General features: G+C 35.4%; 1 protein-coding gene across 1 annotated transcript; it reads right to left on the bottom strand.

Moving 5' to 3' along the window:
• Positions 1 to 18098: 18098 nt before the first annotated feature.
• Positions 18099 to 19424, bottom strand: LOC116341221. The gene is made up of 4 exons (XM_031768159.1): positions 19259 to 19424; positions 19044 to 19175; positions 18602 to 18940; positions 18099 to 18507 (listed from the first exon to the last, which is right to left on the bottom strand). The coding sequence occupies exons 1-4, from the start codon at positions 19347 to 19349 to the stop codon at positions 18260 to 18262; spliced, it is 810 nt and encodes a 269-aa protein (XP_031624019.1). The 5' UTR covers positions 19350 to 19424; the 3' UTR covers positions 18099 to 18259.
• Between the last annotated feature and the right edge of the window lie 3173 nt (positions 19425 to 22597).

Here is a 22597-nt window from a genome sequence, read left to right as displayed (position 1 = left end):
TCCGGTTTTCAATCGATTGAGTACGAGATGGCGATTAAATGAGGGCACACAAACACAAAATGTCATACATAAAATTTTCACTCGAATAGGTCCTTATCGAAATCATAACTAACGATTCGTTTAGTGAAGTGCTGTGTGACAAAGTAGAGAGAAGAGCACCCGTACACATAGGCAAGCGTATACATGTGGATCCATTGAATCATTCATATCCAATTGACCATCTACGACATCTACAACATAATGCCATAAATTGCTATAAAGAGCTCTGAACTTGTTCTCAAATGCTTTTTATATGAGATCCACTTGTCTGTGCTTCCACATTTCAGTCGTAATATGAAAAACATATCTTAATCTCTATTTCATATCTTCCTCCACCTTTTGCCGAAGAAAGGAAGCGATGGCAAAAGAAACATAACATTTTCGTTCACAAACTCACCCACACAATACAGCTTGAATCGAAAATAATACGAAAAATACCTTTAACCGCTCGAGAAACGACCGGGATATGAGGAAAAAAAATGGGAACCAACCGAAAATATAATACGGAAAAAATATTTATTGCCTTATATTGGCTATTATGAAAGCGAAGAATATTTTTTCTTCTTTTTCGTGAAAATGGTCGCATGCAAGATACAGATGTTAATGGTGTGTGCGAAAAATCGAACACATTCCAGGCACAAAATCAGGGAATTGTATCTCTTTCTCGGTGGTGGGAGAAAGAAATAAACGAATCGTCTTCACTGGATTGGAATTCTTTTCATATGTGTGTTGTGCTGAAAGCGATTGCACCGTTTGAGGCAAAAGAGGCAGCACGGACGTGGATGATGACGGCAAAATTGTTCAAAAGCAGTAAAGCTGCGACGGTATCAAGTGGTTTCATGAAATATTATTATGATTATTTCTGCGCACAAAAGCTGTTTAATGGATTTTCGGTGTTGAGTAAAACGACCAAGCACACACGATTGCTATACCGTTCGAATATATTTTTGTTATAAGTACAACAATAAAATAAAATAAAATTACTCGTACAATATGTTACCGGATAAATTTTCCATTTAATTTTTTTTTCTCTTTTATTCCCACTCATTTCATATCAACACGTAATGGGTCCATATTTATTGATAGCCAAAGCATTGAATCGACCGATTAATCCAACACATCAATATTGGAAGAAGCAAAAGAAAATCGCCAAGAAATTGCTTTTATATGCAATGGCTTAAGGTAGACACAGAGAATACGAGAAATTTATAGGCAATTATTGAAATCTATTAATCGATGCATTTGATTTTATTGCGTGGATTCTTTTTTCGCTTCGTTTGTAAAAAAGCATTTGATTATGACTTAAATAGAGCATATATTTCGAGACAAGAATGTTCTTTCTGAATAAAATATGATCAAATTTTATTTGCTCTGCTCAATTTTTTTAAATTAAAAATACGCACTTAGGTTTCCTGTCATACAACACTAGTTAAAATAACAAAGTTAGAAATGTCAATCACTAAAGTTTTTGAACATTTGGATTATTGGATTATTGGATTTGAACGGGGAGTGTACTGTTCTAAATGAATACAAAGTAAAACTCGTTGCTCAGGTTTCACAACCTATTGCAAGACGCCCGTGTGTGTATTATGATACACGAAATAGTCTTTATCCAAAAATATGTACGAGACATGGATTTTGTTCACATGCCCGCTTGAAAAATTGTACCAGTCTGAATACGTTAGGTGCATGAATCATCTGGTAGGATCTCCATCCAGTGAACCTGTCCCTAATTTCATTCAGCCTTGAACATCTGTCTACAAGATGGGATGTTGTTTCCACTTCATCACCACAAAGTCTACAGTCAGGGTCATCCCTAAGATTTAGCTTTCTTAGGTGATTATTGACTCTGGCATGTCCGGTTAGTAAGCCAATGACCATCCGTAGGTCTCCCTTGGAAAGCTCAGTCAGGTTGGCTGTAAGTTTGGGACATGGGAGCTGCACGAAATGTTTCGTTTGCTCACATGTAAAAGTACCCTGCCAATTGAGGCGGGCTCTATTTTTGAGCCATGTTGCAACAGTGCCCTTGACTCGTGAATAATCTATTGGTAGAAACGGTTCAGGTCCTTCCACTGCACTAAGGGATGCTGTTTTAGCAGCCCCATCTGCAAGGTCGTGCCCTCTTATACCAATATGCGACCTGATCCAAACAACTCTAAGATTGTTTGTTTCGGCAATACACTGTAATGCTCTGTAGCAGTTCATAACCAAGCTACTCTCCACCTTGAATCTTTGAAGATCCGATATAGCACCTAGGCTATCGGTGAAGAACGCCATGTTACCCTCCACAGTGCCCTCCATTATTTTGTTTGCACAATGAAAAATTCCAGCTATTTCGGCCTGTTTGACTGTTGTTATCCGTCCCAGGGGAATTTAGCGAGTACTGTTCTCTGTTTCACAGTAGAACCCACAGCCACTGCCTGTTTCTCTGACTGATCCATCAGTGAAAAAGGAGTGATGAGCCCACTCTTTTTGCTGGAAAAATTCATTTAGATTATTTGTTATTATAATCTCAAAACTCCTACTAAAATTGTAGGAGGAAGTCTTAAGTTTGTCAGAAGGAGCCTCAAGTACCCTTTCAATATTAAAAAGGTTTCTTAAGGCATTCCCATGTAATACCCTGGAACAAAAGTTCCCATTTACTTGAGTTCTCATTCTGAATGCCGTTTTCATTGCTTCGCCTTCTATGAAGTCCTCAAGCTTTGGCAGGCCCAGGAGAACATCAAGTGAATTTTGTGGTGTTGTTTTCATGGCCCCAGTAGCACTTAGACATGCTACTCTTTGCAAATGATTCAGTTTTTTCTTAGCACTGGCGCTTGTGGTGCCAGTCCACCAGATGAAAGAACCATATGCAAGCATAGGCTTGACAACAGCTGTGAAAAGCCATAAGAGACATTTAGGAGATAAACCCCATGATTTGCCAATGGCTGATCTACAGCACCAAAATACTCTCAAGCATTTCTTTATTCTATATTCAATGTGGTTTTGCCAACTGAGTTTCGAATCAAGTATGATGCCCAAGTATTTTACGTTATCACTTCTTTTGATTGTTGAACCAAAAAGAGTTGGGTTTCTGAAGCCCTGTAGGCTACGATTTTTTGTGAATATAATTAATTCTGATTTTGCGGGATTAACCCTGAGCCCCACCTCTCTGAACATTACAAAAGAGTAAATCTTGTTTGTAATCTGTAAATTTCAGAACAAATTCGTTAAATGTATATTGTCGATTTTTAATAGATTCATGCGCTAAATATGCTTACGACTTTGAAAACTTCAGTATTCAGATTTGAGCCGAATGGTCCAAGACTGAGACCCACTGGAGTTTGTTTTCGATTAATCAGAAGCATGATATCTTTTTGAAGTTTGATTGACAACAAATACCACTCACTATCATACAGAACCTCTGTAAAACCATTTTTCTGTGTATGTCACATTCTTTGCAGAAAAAAGCACAAAATTTTGTCAACATTTCCATTGTTTACCTCAATTTCTTCGCCTAATTCACATATGTAAAATAGTTGAATCCATGAGACGAACCCAAACCATAACCAACTACCAACCAGATCAAAAATGAATGTGAGTCCGCGAGTATCAGGCACCAATATTGTAAAAAGTTGTATGATAGGTCTTCTTGAAACAACGGAATGAATACCCAACACCATCCAAGTCTACTAATTCCATAGATGTAGTAATATTTATCTAATGGCTTCTTCCAGCTCCATTCGCGAATTGGATTTGGTAGATCTTTCAAAAATTGTAACGGTGAAGGCACTTTCTTATTCGAATTCATATTGGAACCGAGCGGATGTTGTTTTTGAGGTGTACTTCAGACTTTGATCAAGTAAGTATTTTTGATTTTTCGATTGATTGTATATTGAAAATGAGAAAAAAACTAAGCATGGAAATTCCCAATATTGATTTGGTTGACATTTTATTTTCGTCCACTAGGTTCAGTGTTAAGGTTGCAACTAATTTTGCTTTGCTTTGCGTGTAATATTTATGTGAAATCATTTTGCTGTATAAGCATCAAGGGGCCCAATTAATACTGCCTATTTTCTGTTTATTTTTAATTCTGAACACATGGTTTATAGTTCAATGTATACAGTGTATAAGTATATACACACACTCAATTAGATTCAATGATTAAAAGGACACCGTGTGAATCCTGAGTGCTATATTTGTATGCAATTATTTTGCTCTAATATATATTCGAATGCATAAGGTAATTCCATTTATTTATACTCCTCAAAGTGCGATTCGATTAATTGGCCGACGTGTACGTGTGCATGTGGATACAATTAAATCGATAATACCAAATGAAACGTAACACAATAGAATTAAATACTGGTTACGGCGTCAGTGAAAACAGTAGAAGTTTATTAAAATCTACAAATAGACAATGCACATTTTATTTGCGAAAAACTCAAGAAAACAAATGTTTAACAGACCATTAATTGCATTGTCCATCAATAATCTAGTAGAAAAAAGAAAAAAATGTTGCTCCATATAATCCAACTGTTTAATGCACATGGTAATTCTCAATTCTGCATAAGCAATTATACAAACTAATCGTCGATTTGCTTTTATTTTATCTATTTTTTTATCACTGTTGCATGTCTTGCCCCTTTCAACATTATTGGCGTATAACTTTTCATATTTCTTCATACCGGAAGAAAAACAATAACTATGGGAATATTGATAGAATACTTTTGAACCCTCCAAATGAACAATCCAATGAAAAAATTAGATATACATATAATATCATATGCAAGTGATAGTGTAAATATTTTGTTGCTGAGAACGTGGTTCTCTATGGATTCATAGCGCGAAATTTGCATTCATATTTTGAACAGAGCTGCCCGTAGATAAGAGATTAATGAGTAGAAGAATAGTGAATTCTTCTTAGATGGATTTCGAGGTGAAAAAACATCAAGTTTTTGTGAAAACAGATGGCCAAATCTTGTTTGGTTTGAACTTATGCACAGGTTTTACCGTGATTTCCAATAGCCAATCACCAAAACTACTGCAAACCATATTAAAGTCAAGAAGCGATTTGATTTGTAAGTTTTTGCACATATAGCAAAGTAAATCACTTTGGTAAGTTTTTGCATCATTATGTGAGTTGTGAAATACTTTTGTCTGCGGTGATCCCGCTTTCTATTCACTTTAATGACCATAACGACGAGCAAAATATCAAATGTTTTTGAAACTTCTATACTTTTACCGATACTTTTCGACACATTTCTGGTGCGTTTCTTTTTCACTCACATTGGGTGGTCTTCCATCACGGCCAATGATGGATATGTTTCCCACATTATCCTGATTAAATAACGGAAAAGTCTCGACAAAGTAAGTTTTTTTTTATCGAAAAACGCTTCTTTGTTTTGGTATAACGATAACAACTTTGTAAAAGCCCGAGGTAATATTATACACAAAAAAAATATACACGACCGGCACAGAAATATAGAAAAAAATATCGAAACTTCCAAGTCGTTCAAATGAGAAACTATATTCATTCTGTTCGTTGTAAGGCAAGTAAGAAAGTAAAAATGTTATTATTATGCACAACCCTAGTGAATAGATCACCTGAAACTTTTTTCTCTGAACACATATTTCTCGCAATTTTTTCCGACTCGACAGTCGCTTTGTGATTTAATGCAGATTACCGCACACGAACACTGAATCAGTAAATTAAAAAGCAAAAAGAATGTACCAACCAATGCGTTTCCAACATTATGCACTGATTATTTTTTTTCGCTACTACTGTTCGTTATTATTTTAAAAAAACATGCTACCATTTTTGCGTCTGTGCATATCATTTTACGTGGTCATCTCTGGTTGAATGCGAGCTGCATTTATGCAAAGATGGTGCTCTTAATTTCAATACAAAGTTGCAACGCGGCGACTATGACTTTAGAAAATTGCGCTATCTGCTGTATAATGAACTTTGGGACTTGTAATCAGTTGCCATTGTAAATGTAAAATTAAATTTTTGATTCAACAAAATGATCACCAGACTTTAAGAAATAATTTGAGTCTTAATTAGAATTTGAATGCATTTTTTGTGTGTCTTTCGCTTCGAAATGAAAACTTCCTCTTTCCATTTCTGGTGCTATACATCTATGCAAAAACTATTCAAGTGATTAAAAGATTTTTACCGGAGTCATTGGTAGAAAAAAGGTCCCTCGACGGACATAAGAGAGGGAGAGGAGAGAGAGAGAAGAAAGAGAGTAAAGTTGTATAAACGTAAAAGAATTATCTAGACAAGGTTTTTTATGTGCATGCAATCGAAACTTTTAAGTGAAAACATTAAAAACTGATGTGAACAGCGCTGCAGTGAGATCGTAACTAGGTAGAGAAGTGAAAAAATATCAAGTTTTATGCACTCAAAACACGGTCTCTAAATCATCATCATCAAAAACATCGTTCAAGAGCAAAAATAAATATGCAGTATGCACACATCGAAATGTGAAAAAAAACGAACAGAAAGATGGTAAAAGTGCACTATTAAAAATTGGAAATGGAGTCTAAAAACGGCACAAAATGAAAGGTACTTTATGATAAGGTTGCTTTTGGTTGGGCTTTTTTCTCTTTCAATGCGATTTTCATTTTTCGGACTAAATGAATGGTTTGATGGTTTTTATGCTGCTGGCATTTATACGTGTGCATTCGATACACAGCCTTTGGATTTTCGGAAGTTGAGCAAAGCCATAACCATCCACCAAAGTAGAAATAAAGCTCAAAACGGAAAATGGATGAAAGAGAGACGGAAACAAAAACACAAAATCTCAGCTGCACACGAAATGCATATATAGACGAGAGTGAAAAATCACTGAACACTATCAAGTGCTCGTCGAAACTGAATAAAGAATAAACGGGCAGAGTGAAAGTCAAGCTCAATACACAAAGACAAGGAAAAATTCCCCCCAACAAACAATTGCACATTGCAAAAACTCATATATACACAATGAAAATGATAAATGATATACATACACAGCATGGCTTTGTGCAAAAATGCATGCGACGTCGGCGGTAAGAGTTCATAACATTGCATGTGAGAAAGAGAAAGAGAGAGAGGCGGTAGTGTGCTTCAGACTGTAGCGATCAAAGTGAAAATAAAAATGCAGAGGAAATGTGAAAATTTACAATAAAATAACATCACATACAAAACGAAAAACCTCAAAATTAATCTGGACGAGTCAAGGCGTGAGTTGCTTTGAAATATATTGTAGCCGCGATATTACGGGTCTGACATAGACCGATATCCGCCTCCAGTAGTGTTGTGCAATTACTTTATTTATTTTAATTTTATTTGAAAAAGGTCGGAAGTAATACCTTTCCACGCAACAGTCTTTTTTTCAAACACAGTTCCGTTGTAAAAATAGCAAGAGTCTTATTTCAATTGACATTTGTTCAATTATTTAAACGCAAAATGGTGAAAAATATCCAAAAATCCACTATCACCACAAATGTACCGGACAATGGCGGACACAGATACAGACAAATTAGCGGGTTACTTCTTGCATTAGTGAGATGCAATTTTTTCGTACTCTGCCACCATTTTTGCAATTACACCGAATCGCCCTCCAGAGAGTAAATGGTAACGAATGTGTATGTGTGTGAGAGGGAGAGAGAGAGAGAGACTGAAGAACGCGAATGCTCCATTGAAAATACAAAACGCACGTACACACGAAATACGATTCATTCACGGTATAATTTTTCATTGCCGGAATGCATTGAAAATTTGAATTAGCACCGTTTGTGAAAGTGGCATTTCCATCTTCCGTCTCCGTTTCACTCTTTATCTGTTATGGTTTGTTCATTCAAGTCTCTTTTTCTCTAGTAGGTATTGTTCAATTTGGTTTTATCGTTTTAACTTTAAAAATGCAATTGTTCATTGAATGAGTTTACAATTATTTTTGTGTGTGTACATTAAAGCGCGCTAAATTGGAAAACACTATGTTTTTATACTGTTGCACTTATAAAGTCGGTGGTTGAAAAAGCAAACTCTTCATATTTATGTCGGCTTTTGATCATTTATCAATGAGCAAAAGTTAGCTGTATAATGTAAGTTGACGCTCTTTTGTGCGCTGTGAGCTTGCAATTTAATTACATCCACTGCATTCGCGCGGAGGCACTGAATGATGATGATACGTTTTATGACTGCGGTAAATTGAGCATATTGACAAATGCAAGACTTAAAAGGATAATGTCATTTACTACGTTCAATGATTTCCGACGACCGAATCCACTCAATCGCCTGAAATTATACTTCGAAATGGTTGTTGTTGTTAAAGAAACTTTCCAAATTAGTTTCAATACGATATGCTTCGATGATATGATACACAAAAGCCATCATCGATTTAACAAGGCAACGTGCAGATATTCACAATTTCTGTTCCCCCATCATAAGAACATCAAATGGTGTGCGCTTTTGTTCGAAGAAATTTTTGCGAAGAAATGAATCGCAACAGAAATATACACCTTAATTACGATGTGTATCACATAAATCGGCCGGTGCTGTAGTCATTTTTCCTTCTTGACGGCGACGACGACGAAGAAATCCCCAACTATGGATTAAATAAATGGCATCCTACTGCAAATGTCTACGCAATTTTACGACTGTGTAGTATGATTTCTCAAACCAAACTCAAATTGCACTCGACGCGTAACATTCAACGAATTGCAGTGCTATTTAATATTTCACATGTGTTCGTCTGCTTAAGACGAATAGAATGATGAAGTGCACGTACAAGTATGTAGACATAGAACACTACTTGATTGTGACATGGAACGTTGAGCTTCGTTATACTATTACAATCTAATGCACGCACTCAAATGGATCGACAAATGATATGATACTTCGAGGAGTAGGTAAAAAAAAAAGTTTTTCTTTTGCGCAGATGGAAATCTTTTGCTGCAATGTGCATCGGAAAGCGAATATTGCGAAATAATGGGAAAATAATATTAAAATATATAACAATAGAGTCATAAATAAGACGAAGGAGAAACATACATTTAATGCAAACATCAAACTTGGACATTACGAACACAAAAGTAGTGTATATGAGCGAAGAGAGCTGCTACAGAGCCAACATCGTTTGGAGTGTTATTTATGTATCGGTAAATAGTAGGAAAAAGAAGAAGCAGGAGAAAAGTGTGCATTTATGTAACGAGATTTTAGCGGCAACAATAGCAACAGCAGGGAATTAAAGAGTGCCACTGAATGTATTCGCCTTAAGAGCTGATGAATGTATTCCAAGCGTGCGAGAAAACAAAGAGGAAGGAATGAGAAAGAGAGAAAAGGAGCGCAAAACACTCTAATAACAATAATCATAATGTAGCAACAATAATATCGAAAACAAAGATGAAAACTCAAGTGGTTTTTCCATTGAGCATTAATGCCATTTGAGATGAGAGAATGAGATGGAGCGCATACAAAAGTTAAATAATGGTCTTTCTAATTAAGGATGACAGTTAAAGTTGCTCGTATGCTCACCGTGTGAACATGTATGAGTGTATGCGTCTGTGTGTTTGCAGTTTTTGCGTGATGGTCGGGCAAAAAAGCGGCATATTGTTATGGATTGTGTGTTTGAAGTGTTTATGACTGTTTGCAGATGCCGAGTGCCGTATTGTCGTGGCGTAGTGTGTTAAGTAAGCTTTTTTTCTAGTGAGTTTTTTTCAAGTGCATTTTCACAGTAAACATAATAAAGGTACATTTTACAATGGACGAAGTGTTCGATTTTGATTTTTACACTTCAATCAATCCTAAAGAGAAAAAAAAACCAAATCAAAGCCCAACGAATCTACGCTATATCTACACTTCACAATGTGAAAAATTTGGTGGCTTAATTCAACTTTGTATTTTAATTCAGTCAAATCAAATATAATGCCGGAACTGGTTTTATCGTCTTTCCAACCCATTCACTCTGAACAATAACATTTTATATAGTACACACACACACACCGGAATTAATGTCAGGGACATTAAAATCCTGAACCACTACAATTCATATAAAAACACACAAAGCCCCAAACTCATACTTCCTGACTCTCCAGCATCGAGTATGGCGTTGTCATAGTTAATTTTTGTGCATTAGTCTCTTGGCTCTGTGTTTTTTTGACAATCGCCATTCATTTGAATACCAATTTGACACACAGAGCGAAGAGATTTTAAAAGCAAGACAAACATTACTCGAGTTGATTTTGAATCAGATCGATAAGAAAAGGCTTTTATATGAAGAAGAGACGGAAAATACCGAACGGGCGTTGCTATTGAAAACCGAAATAAAAAGAGTTTAGAGATTAATTGAGCCCCATTAAAATTAGATGATGCTGATTAATTGATGTAATGTTTGTTGTCTCTTTGTATTGCCGCAGGGCTTGAAAGTGGAACGAACACACAATATAATCGCTTGAAAAGTGAAATTTTGAAAACTCCAATGGCACCAATTCAAAACATTCAATGTAAAAACTTTTTCCGTATTTTTTTTATTTCCATCATATTTTCTGCATTGTATGCAAATTTAAATTGGGTTTAAAATTCGTGGGCACAGTTTTGATGGCGTACAACAACCGTCTAAACTAATTTGCTCTTCAATTCAATTCGGTGGTGTACTTTCTCTATTTCTTTGTATTGGCTGTGCTTGTGTGTTTGTATGTGCATCTATTCGAGCTGTTGAATAGCTCAGCATTGTAATTATACAAACGAGACGATGATTAATGATACCATTTGGTTAATGGTAATGTTGGTTTGACGCAAAGCCATTGAAGCTCATTGTGGAAATTGCTTAATAATATTTCATTAGGCAAAAATTGAAGTGTTAGAAATTCTGATTTCCATTTATCGACACAAAAAAAAATAAGCAAGAAAATTAAAGGGAAAGCATAATAATCAATGTGTATCCACACTTTTCGCTAACGATTTTATTTTCCTTTTTCCGAAGCAATGAAATTGTTGGACAAGTGCTTAAGTGATATTGCAACTGATGGTGTTTGATTTCATCGTATTGAATGGAGACATCAGAAAATGCCATCAAATACAATGGACGCATCGATCGATCGAAATGCAGCAAAATCTCTAATAAAATTACAAATGCGTTGTGAGGGACCGACGACATTAAATAAATGAATGTCGTTTATATATAAATGGCCCTTGATTGTACACATCTCACATTTCACCCCTTGAACGAACATGCACATTTCGTCTGTTTTTTTTGTCTTTTCATCGCTTTCTTACCGATTTCGTGCAATTTTCCTTTAATTTTATGGGTACATACAACAGAGAGCGAAAAAGGATGAACGGACAATCAAGTGTGTTTAGTTTGCACTGTTGTATATGAAAGTTACACAATTGACGCCCATTCGATAACTCGGTTGTTTGTCGCGGTGATTGATTTCGTTGTTCTGATTTTTTTCACTCTCTATTGCTTCTGTTTGCTCACTTCATTCTCAATTCCACAGAGAATTCATACAATTGTCATCTGGCGATTTTTTTTTATTTCGTTCAAAATCCATTTTTATGTGTATCGCATCGATGACGTCGACAACAAAACACGACAATAAAATGCAACACAAGAATGAAACGAACAAAAAATTTATCGGGCAATTTGATTCATTTATTATCCACAGTTTTACGTTCAATATAAACATAATTTTCTCTCTTTTTTATTACTTTTCTGAACGCACCATTATGTGCAGTAAAATTATTGTAATTTTCCGAAAGGATTGAAAATTCTGAATGGAACCCTTAACTTAATTGTCAAATTTCTTTAGCTTATGTAGCAGATGTTTTTTGAGAAAAGTTGATCTTGCGGATGTAAGGCTCTTTTAATTTTTTTTTTCGATTCAATGTACAAATGCAATCGAATCACACTATTCTAGAGTAAAGCCGTTTAAAGTCACAAAGCTTCGATGAACATGACTGGATTTCTTTAAATGTGTGCGTGTGCGGTACTTTTTGTCTATGGAAAAAGTTAAATATCATAAGTTAAGTAAGACAACTGCTTTTCGTATCGCATCGACACAGACTATTGTTCAAAATACACACAGCACAGACACCGAAAACTTTCGACCGATGAAAATTGTGATAGTCGTCGTTAGTAGCAAAATGAACAGGAGTAACAGTGTATTCTGGCCGAATGGATTCCGGCGGGCAAGTGCAATGCAAAAATGGAACAAAAAACCAAAACTTCGAACAGAGATAAACGGCAAGGCCAACTCGAATGGATATTTATATCGGTTAATTTATTGCATACGCTCTCTCCTCCGGCTTTTTGTCGGTAGGGTGAAGCCACTTCAACATCATTGCATCAAAACGAAAAATAGCCAGGGATACAACAAGAAATTGCTGATAATATTTTTTTGTCTTGTTTCTGTGCTATTGTGGGTGTCTGAAGTAGGTAGCCGGGAGCATACAGAGACACATAATCGCAAAATAAAATTGAGCAGCTTAACGACAATTTTTATGAGTTTAAATGATAGTTTTAGTTGATTCGAATGGCTTTCTCTTTTATCCAGAGATCCATTTGAAATGGACGTTTAGCTCCAACAACAATACATTCACTTCGAATTGAGGTTTATTGCTATTACCAACCCTTCGAGTTAAAAGAAGAAAGCAAAAAAAAATGTCCGCTAAAAATGTGCATTGTTTGGATACATGGTTTTCGTGCACATATATTTTTCAAACAAAAAGCCCAAAATTTCATCAAGCCAACTATTAATTGAAAGATTGAGTTTCAACGCTCGGTGAAGATTTTGTTCCAACATAGTAGTTTACACATTTCGATTCTGTAAAAGTCTAGATTTCTTATACAATTGTACATTCAACGTGGCTTTGTTTCGTTTGCCATTACAAAAATGGCATTCTCACGTAGAATGAGAGCGTCTATAATAATAAATCTACAATTCCACAACATAAATTCTACTCTTTCCGGGTTTTTTTTCATTTGATCTCTTCTATTTTCTCCCCTTCACTTGCTGCCGCGTTGTTCGTTCCCCCTTATCACGCACAGTATCGAAACTGGCAAAAGGAAAACTTTTCGCTTAAACGAGCTCAGCAATGTTATAAAATGTCTAATTCGGTATGTATGGTGGTGTATAAATTAAAAACTAATTAACGCTGGCTCTAATTAGCCTGATGCTAAAAATTTCAAACGAAAAGTATACGAGACAAGCAAAAGATTGATACTACCACTGACTGCCATTGCAGCTGACTAAATGACAAGAAGAGAGGAAAAAAAACCGTCAAGAGATTTAATGGAAATGGTGAAAAAAATCGCGTCGAAATTAAAATGGCATTCGAAATTGTTGGATTGGCGAACGAGACAACAGCTCAGTTGAAAAGTCTCTCTGGCCAAAACTCTGATTTTCAACTGTGTTCAGACTGTTATGTGCACACTTTTTTCCCTCTTTTTTCTTGTTGTTGTTTGTGCCTTGTTTCTTTTTTCATCAAAAAGCGTAAATGAATGTAAACACGAGAAAAAAATACAAGTTTTCCATTCATGTCCGGAGTTTTGATCGTTGTTTGTTTCCTCATCGTTTTATGCATTTGAAATGTATTTTTTTTTTCAAGTATTCTATCAGTTCTTCTTGATTCATTTGTATTCATTCCAAGTGATATACTTTTTAAATGCACGACTGAATTTTGTAATAGATACAGAGCACATCGAAACCAATACTGGAACTGCAACGAAAATGTTAAGAGCGCTCGCTGTCAGAGCGAGAAATGGCATCGAGTGAACAAAAAAAATAGTAGCAAGCTTTACATAGATACATGATGTGTTTGTGTTTGTGTATGTGTGTACAATCTAAAATGGAAAGCAAATGAAAAACTCTCAAAATGTCATTCGTGTTCATCGTTGACTAGTTGAACTTGGCCAAACAAATCGTTTGTGTGTATCGAGCATAGCATAAGCAATGTAGTGATTCGTGCGCATAAGTCAGATTTGTTCAGAAAAGCATCGAACACGATTTGCTGCTATTCACTTTCCACTTGACTGCTATCGAGTACAAAGACAGAAAGAGAGAGGAAGAGAGAGAGAGAGAGAGAGGAAAGGGGAGAGAGAATAAGAATGGTGAATCATTGCAAAAATAAACAATATTCTTTAAAGCTCAATCGGATCGAATCCCCAAATGACATTGTCTGCAGGTTGCAGTCTGAGGGGAGAAACGGCGATTCGGGACACTATAAAATTCAATCGGGAAATGTAGACGATTTTAATTGGTTAAGTGTTTTTCCTTAATTAATTCCAATCATCAGAATTAAAATTCAACCCCAACTATTTTCAATGGCCAATCTCTTGCATTCTCTCGCCGTCTCCGTCTGGTTTTTCTCTCTTTTACTTTTGCAAAGGGCAAAAGTTAAAGAATTTTATTATCGAATATGTCTCTACTCTCTCAATATGCTCTCTATCTCTCTCTCTCTCTCTCTCTCTCTCTCTCTCTCTCTCTCTCTCTCTCTGAGGGAATTTCACTCTGTCTCTGAATGAATTTATTAGTTTCCGAAAATCTGAAAGTTTTCGAACAGCTCGCTTCCATTTTTAACATATGGTGTTGGAGAATTTTTTTGCATCACTTTTTTTTACTGTTCATTTCTTGTGAACGATAGCTCAAAACTTCCGCATAAAGTTTTGAAACGATAAGCTTTTTCGCATGAAGAATAGAGAGGGATTGCAATAAGAACTTTGACATGAATTCGGTCGGACACGTTAAATGAACATGCGATTCACTTTAAAATGAGAAGCAACCGTATCACGTAGCATAAATACTTAACGAATGTTGGCACTTTTTCATCACATATATATCCTTCAGATCTCGGGTCGATTCAATTCTGCTTCGGTTCTACTTTCATCTCATTTCATTGGCTCTCTTTTTCTCCCGTACAATACCGCATGAATTATTTACCATTGGCCAGATTCCAAACACAGCATTTTTTTATTGTATTCTGACCCAATTTTATACATCAACATATAAAAAAAACAAACAATTGTGATAGAGAATGAGAAAACAGAAAACACCAACAACAAAAATGATAATAAAACAAAATATACGGAATGGAAAACAATCAGCCAAGTAAGCTTCTTTCGATGACTGATGCTATTTTTCAGGATTCACAAATTCTTTGGCCATTTCTATTTCTTGAGAGCAAACGAGAGCCAAAAGATTGTATATTTTTTAAGGGCCAATGCTGAATTTGTTTAACCTACCATTCGAAATAAAAAATGGAGCATTTCAACTGTAAACTGCTGAACTTTACAATTTTTCCGTCTCCTATTGTGTACAAAAGGCCATTCACAGCCCATGGCTTTCGAAATTGTAACTTGTTCTGTAAATAACAACGAAAAAAGAATGAAAAAAGATTACGTTTGATATTTAGAAAAAAAAAGTTTTTTGTTGGGCTGCTGATGAACGGCTGTGTGAACGATAAATAGACATCTCTTACGACAATTTCACTCCCTCCCGTGTTTCATCTAAACCAGTTTTAGAGCGAAAGTTTTTGGACAAAAGTGTTTTTGAGCCCAAGCAAACAGCGAAATGTGCAAAATCAGATGATGGAAATGAACGCATAAGAGCTGGTTGCTGCTCGAAGGAAACAACAAGTTTCTCCAAATTACAATTTATCACGAGTAAAATTGTTGACGCTTTTTGTTTGATGTTCGTGACTTTGTTGTGTATTTTTTTTCTCGGTCGAATCGATACTACATTTTATCTCATACAGACGAGCACAAAAATTTACTTCGAAGTGCTCCGATTTTTTTGTTACATTCACTTTGCGAAAGACATGTGCAAAGACATTGCCATGCAAAAAGTCAATAGATGTAGAATAGAAAGCATCAAAAGGTTTTTAGGTTTTCATTTTGATTATTTTGCATCGCTTGATTTACGGATTCGACATGAAAGCCATTTTTTTCTGTTGTTTGAAACTCCATCGACAGAAAACCGGAAGCATTAAATCAGTTGAAATTGTCTCACATCGACCGCGTGTCATGGTGTACAATGCAAATAAAATGACTTTCGTACTGTCAAATGCTTAAATGTATTTGCGTAAATCGTTTGTTTTCTCCTTGTCCTTTATACGTTCATTTTAAACTTAAATGGGTATTATAGCATAGCTCAAATGCTAAGCCAAAGCCATTGGCTAAACGCTTTGGCTAAATCACGCACCCACCCATTCCAGCGCAAGCATAAAATAATGGAAGATTTGAGAGCATCGACACCTTTGCATTTTCATTGTTTGTTATGTGCCGAACCTCATACCATAACTGCAGACGTAATAAATTTGCGCGCAGGCAAGCAAACTGAATTGCGCTAGACAAACAAAAGGACGATAGAATGTGTATAATAATGAAATGGGAGGGTGACTCTATTCTCTCTTTACTCTCGCTGTCCAAATAATCGATATCGATGTGATGTGATGATATTTGCTTGCTGCTATTGCTACTGCAGTAACAAATGCGACCCATTCTATAACCCTCGCACACACAAATTTTACTAATTATGCAAAAATAAATATCGCACCGCCATCCATACTAGTAGTTTCAAGCTGGATGTAAAACCCGTGTGCCCAAAATGACATTCGACATTAAATTTAAAGTGAATTTTGCGTGACTTGAATGTACAGCACCGAAATTTAATTCCATTTTTTGGGGGGCGGATTTTGGGGTTCATAGGCGATGAGAGATGAGAAGAGGAAGTGTCACAGAAAAGATTACAAAAACAACATTTTTTAATGTTTCGATTTATTTTTAATCCGAGTTTTTGGTTCAGAGAGAGAGAGAGAGAAAGAGAGAGAGAGAGAGAGAGAGATTGGGAGAGAGTGAGAGTAGTATATTACAATGCCCAAGACAATGGTAATTGTTCTGGATATGCAATGCAGATGGCCAAAATTTACGAGCAGTAAATGTTTTAGGAAAAAAGGTAAGGTTGATTTTAATATGCGATGAATGGTCGATTGGCTTAAGTTTGTAATGAAAAATCCGTCACATCGATATATACACTAAATGTGGATACACAGAAAACGTTTTTTATTTTCTACATTGTTATTTATGTGATTTTCATTCATTTTGTAGATGCGTTGGCATTCGTTCACTGCCACACAAATGATATCATTGTCGAATCGAAAGCTAGAGATTTTAAACGGCGATTACTGTCTTTTTTTTTGCTCTGTTCTACATGTTAATTTTTCATTGTTATTTTTTTAACAATCCCAAACTGCATTTACATATTGAACCCCTTGGTGTAGGGAAAAAAGCCAGCCAGTCACTTTAATTGCCATTTGTGTTTAATATCTGTTGAGCTTAATGGCTTGTACAATGAATATTGAGCCCATGGTGAAAATGGAGAAAATAAACTCCCTCAACAACATTCCATAAGTTGACAAACATTCAATGTTGATTGTCTTTCTCTTTCTCATTTCTAATAACAATACATTTCGATGTGAAAGTTTTATTGTGAAATTTGTGCGAATGTGCGACTGAGTGTGTTCAACTGTTCATGCTCAATTCAAACAAATCGAAAAACATGTCTTTGCAATTTGCGTCTAAATGCGTGCTCATTGTGATTTAATAGCATTCAACAATACTACGAACGATTATGAAAATGTTCCACCGAAAAAGGGGTTATATTCATATTAATTGTGATTTATGTACGACGTATGTTTGCACAATTCGTCTGCCACATTGTTGCCGATACACGTTGCCAGCCAAAGTATATTCATCGAAGCGTCGCTTTCTCGTCCGTGCTCAAATCGCATACGAATGAATGAGCGTAAGCTTGAGAATGAGAAACAAAAATATAGACTTTATAATGATAACAACTATGACTATCTAAGCAAACATTGAAGGTATATACGCTCCGACGATATTGAAAATAGCGTTATTATTAACAATAAAATTTATGCGAATGTTGAACACGTTATACATTTCTCAAACTGCAGTAATAACCGGATTTTACACGATTCAAGACGTATTAAAGCGAACTTACATGAAACTTACACGAATTTACCTTTTCACCCTTCCAATTCATTTGATTCTTGACGCTGGGAAAATGAAATCGATTAGTTCATTTTAAGCACGGTTGAAGCTAAATTTTATTAAGACATTTCTACTTGTACTGAAATCTGACCAAACGGACATCATATTTAATTAATAAAGTTACATTTGCTCTTAATGAAATTCATGCACTTTATGCAGTTACATGCAAAGTAATATATAAATAAAAATCATTTGACCGGTGTCCAGACAGGAAATGGGGTTTTAACGGACGAATAGGGTCTATCATCCAGATAACCAGTTCGGCCACCAGCCATCGCATCTTCTAACGCATTATTCATTTGATCCAATTCACCCTTCATATTCGCTATTAATCGATACATTTTATCTACCTGTGGCGGAAGTTCATTTGGATGGTTACGAACAAGCGGCTTTTTCTGTTCACAATCAGGTGATGGTGGATTACAAATGTTATTGTCTAAAATTTAATTCGAAAAAAAAAATGAATTGATAATTTTTTAGACATAAATATTAATCAAATGAATCGATTTCATTGCAGTTTCGATACTCACTTGCTATATTTTGTGCACTTCGAATGGGCATATAACTATTTTGATATGGCGGTATTGAATTAACGGTGATATACTGAGCTGGTGGTTGAACAACAACGATTGGCTGTTGCTGTTGTTGCTGGGGTGATGGTAAAAATGCACTCGATGGTGTAGTCATTTGTACTGACGGAGTGTATGGAAGTGGCGACTGTCTTCCCATTTCGCTCAACATAACACCAACGACAGCATTTCTCACTCGTGTCGAGTCCAATGTTGAATTCAAAAGATTGATGGACATACGATTTGTGTAATTCGTCAATTTCGTCGACACAGTATCACAATTATCTCTTATAATACTTCCTGTAAAACGATAAAATAGACACATTCATCACAAAATTTGTTTAACGAACAAATTTGTGCGCATTCTTTTTTTGAGAAAAAAAAAACAACGACCATATAATACCGTTTATACTAAGACACGTTCCGCACGATGTGATGAATGAAACGTTATTAGTGTCTGTATTGAATTTGCTTGTGTAAAAGCACATATGTGCCTCATTCAATGGGCACAGTACTGGTCCACACTTCACATTATCTGAAATTGAATTTATTTTCGATTGGATTTTTTCTTTCTTTCAAAAAAAAATAAAGAAAAGTAAATTGAAAAAATGTTCTCACCATCTATAATATCGATGATATTTTGTTCATCACCCCAAACCAGAGCGGCAACACACAGGCAAAAAAAACCAATAAAAATACGCCAACACATTTTAAGACTAAACAATTTCGACTATTTATTTTTTTTGGAATGGAATTTAAGACGTGTACACGATTCAAGTGGCAAATTTAAACTGAGATAAAACCAATTGCGGTGCTGAAAAGTAACATTGATTCAAGTTCAACTAATCGGCCTTGGATAGAAATAATTTCAAACAAATAAATGATATAACACGAAAAAAAATATATATATTTTTGAATAAATAAATTCATACAGATGTTTTTAAATGTTTGATTACAATTCTTTTGTGTCTTCCTGTTATTGTTCGCCGTGTGCGACACGTCGATTCCATTTATTTGTTGAACGGTGAATGTCATAATTACTTTTATTGATTTAAGTGCATGTATGTATTCATTGATTGAAACGCGTTCCACGAAAAATGAACGTACATTGTCTGCATTTGAACTTTTCAGAATGTTTTTTAAAAATAAATCCATTGTAAACGCTAGACTCTAACGGTTTTCAGTCTAGTCACTTGCTAACAGAATCACGAGAAACAAACATCGGCTTAGAAATTTATGGCGACAGTTTTAGTGAAAAAAATGTCGGTCAAAAAACGCAAATGAATATGGATATGTCAATGTGTGTCTGGTTGCAATTTTAAATGGTCGGCAAGGCGTAACTTTTGTTGCCTGGTGAGTTAGAATAAGTTTTTGTCAATTTTAATCGAAAAAACCCCACCACACACAATTCATAAATCATACATTGTTATTGTCGTTTTCTACTTCGACATCAAACAAATGAATCGTTTGGCTCATATAAATTGCGGCCGGATTTCAATGGCTTTTTGCTGGTACTGGTGTGTTAGTGGTGGCAAAAATCAAACATCTTTTTCGATAAATCCTTTCTAAATCGTTCCCATGTGACTAGAATACGTTATAAAGTGAAATGTATGAAACAAAACCAAACTCAGCCCACATAAAGTGCACAATACGAACAGAGCAATGAAGAATGTAGGCAAGATAGATAGGAAAGCAGTCGAAGAGTGAGTAAAAGGGAAAAACACTATGTGAAAAGTTTTAAAATAACATATATCATACATTTCCTATCTAATTTACATTTCCGCTACTAAAAATAAATATGCATAAAAACCACATCTCATAATACCTATAACGAGCACTAATACAAAGCCCTTTACTTTACTGCCAGCCACATGCATTGTTTATATATACATGTGTGTGTATGTGTCATTTAGCATATGCGTATCGTTTACACAGTATTTGTGTGTTTATTTGAATACGATTCATTTCGTTCGGAATATTTCTCAAATTTTTTTTTCATAGATGTGTACATGTGTGTAAAATAAAATATTTCACTTTATGTTCACTCTATTACTCATACCACACACAAGTAACAATCAAAGCGGAGGAAAAACTTTTCTAGCAATAACAATTTGATGTGCTTTTTTGCTATCTCTTCGCTTGGTTCTTGCCGCTTTAAAACCAATTTTGCCCCAACCATGCTCAGTACACACAGTGTTTTTGAGTGTATATCGGTTTTGATGCGTGCGAGCATAAGCATTTGCGTAAATCCATACAGAAATTGTGCTTCTGTATTTGAATGTGTCAAAGTTTTTCCTTCGGTTTTGCCAATCTCTTTGTTGCCTAGATACATCTCAATGCTCGAGATTGTTGCGTTCAGTTTCAGTAGAATTCCATCAAATCAAATAATGCTTTCGAATTTTTGACATGGGATTTGGTAGACAATTTAAAAAGCCACCGCATTTAAATTGGCAACTTTGTATTTTGAATGTTTCGACATTTTATGACATCCAAACAAAATTTTCGCGGCATCAGAGATATTTATGTCTCAGTCCCTTTATACTGTTACTCGAAGCCCTTTTTACATACACTCTGTTTATGATTGTGTGCGCGTTTTATATTGCGAAAGTTTGGCTTGGTTTTTGCTCCAAACGATAATCCATACACACATTCTGGGTGCGAAGCGAAAACAACGCTTATCTATAATAAATATTAGCATTTATATTTCTGGATCAAAGTTGTTTTTCTCTTTTCACTTTATATTTGAGGGTTTTTTTTGCTGAAAATGATGACGAATGTATAAATACGAATGTCTGACTGGAAAAAAATATAAATGAATAAATCCATGAAAATGTGAATCAAAACCAAGGCAGTATCATACACAAATGTTAACTCTTTTTCTTGAATACACACATTTTCAATGAAATTTACTTAATAACATTACATTTCACAAAATTCACGTGAATGTTTGAAACTTTTTTTTCTGCTCGATTTTGACATGTTTGCAGCTTTCAATGGAACAAATATTTTCTTCATACACTTATGTGGATCGTTTATTGTTTTCGCATCGTTGGTTCATTCAGCGCACTCGGATCAATCTCCAAGGTAATCATGATGCCACATATTCTGTCTGCAAATGAAACTTGACAGTTTTATTGATATTTTCACCGCATTGTTTGGATTTTAAGGCTGTCTTTTTTCATACACTTTCTTGTCAAATTTAAAATTATATATTTCGCGAATTCTCCAATGTGACTTTGTTGATATGTGGAAGCGGGTGTGTATGAATGTCGTATCGTACAATTAAAAACGATTGTACTTACGAGTTTGATTTCATTTTTGCCGAAAATAAAGTTTCTTTGCATTTTCACAAAACTTTGCCGCTGTTAATTGTCCCAACTTTCTCTGCAAAGTGTTTATCTCATTTCCAAGTGCTTCGATGACGTTTTCGTCGTCGTCGAAGATGATGATGAAGAAGATTTATTCCTATTAATTCACTGGGATAATGAAACACTTGATTATGGTTTGCGGAGAACGAATTGAACACACTGAGAATCTCATTCCCTCGCGTTATTCATCGTTTAACTTCCAAACGTTGCGAAAACAAATGAACGTGAAATGTATGTGTCTACAGCACCGCAAACAACATCAAGCAGGCGCACGTCATGCAACATCATAAATAATCTTTCTTCCGGCCAACACATTTTCATTCCCCATGCTATTATCACTCTATCACTTCCACTGTACACAAGTGAAACGGCCACACGTGTGATTATACAATCTCCCCATGTATAGAACGAACTCGGAACAAAAAAACCTAATGAAACTTACCGAAGAAAAATGAGCTTGCATTCAAAGAAACGGATCTCAGTCACGTGGATTAGAAAAATGGAAACGAAGTGGGGAGGTACTCGGAGTTTTGGCGCTATAGTTAAGCTTAGTTTTTTTTTATAAATGTCCATCAAAGTAGTTACATTA

The sequence above is a fragment of the Contarinia nasturtii genome, unplaced genomic scaffold (genome assembly GCF_009176525.2).
Source record: "Contarinia nasturtii isolate CC-2019 unplaced genomic scaffold, AAFC_CNas_1.1 Cnas_scaffold_695, whole genome shotgun sequence".
NCBI classification, from domain to species: Eukaryota; Metazoa; Arthropoda; class Insecta; order Diptera; family Cecidomyiidae; genus Contarinia; species Contarinia nasturtii.
This window is presented reverse-complemented; position numbering and strand designations above follow the sequence as displayed.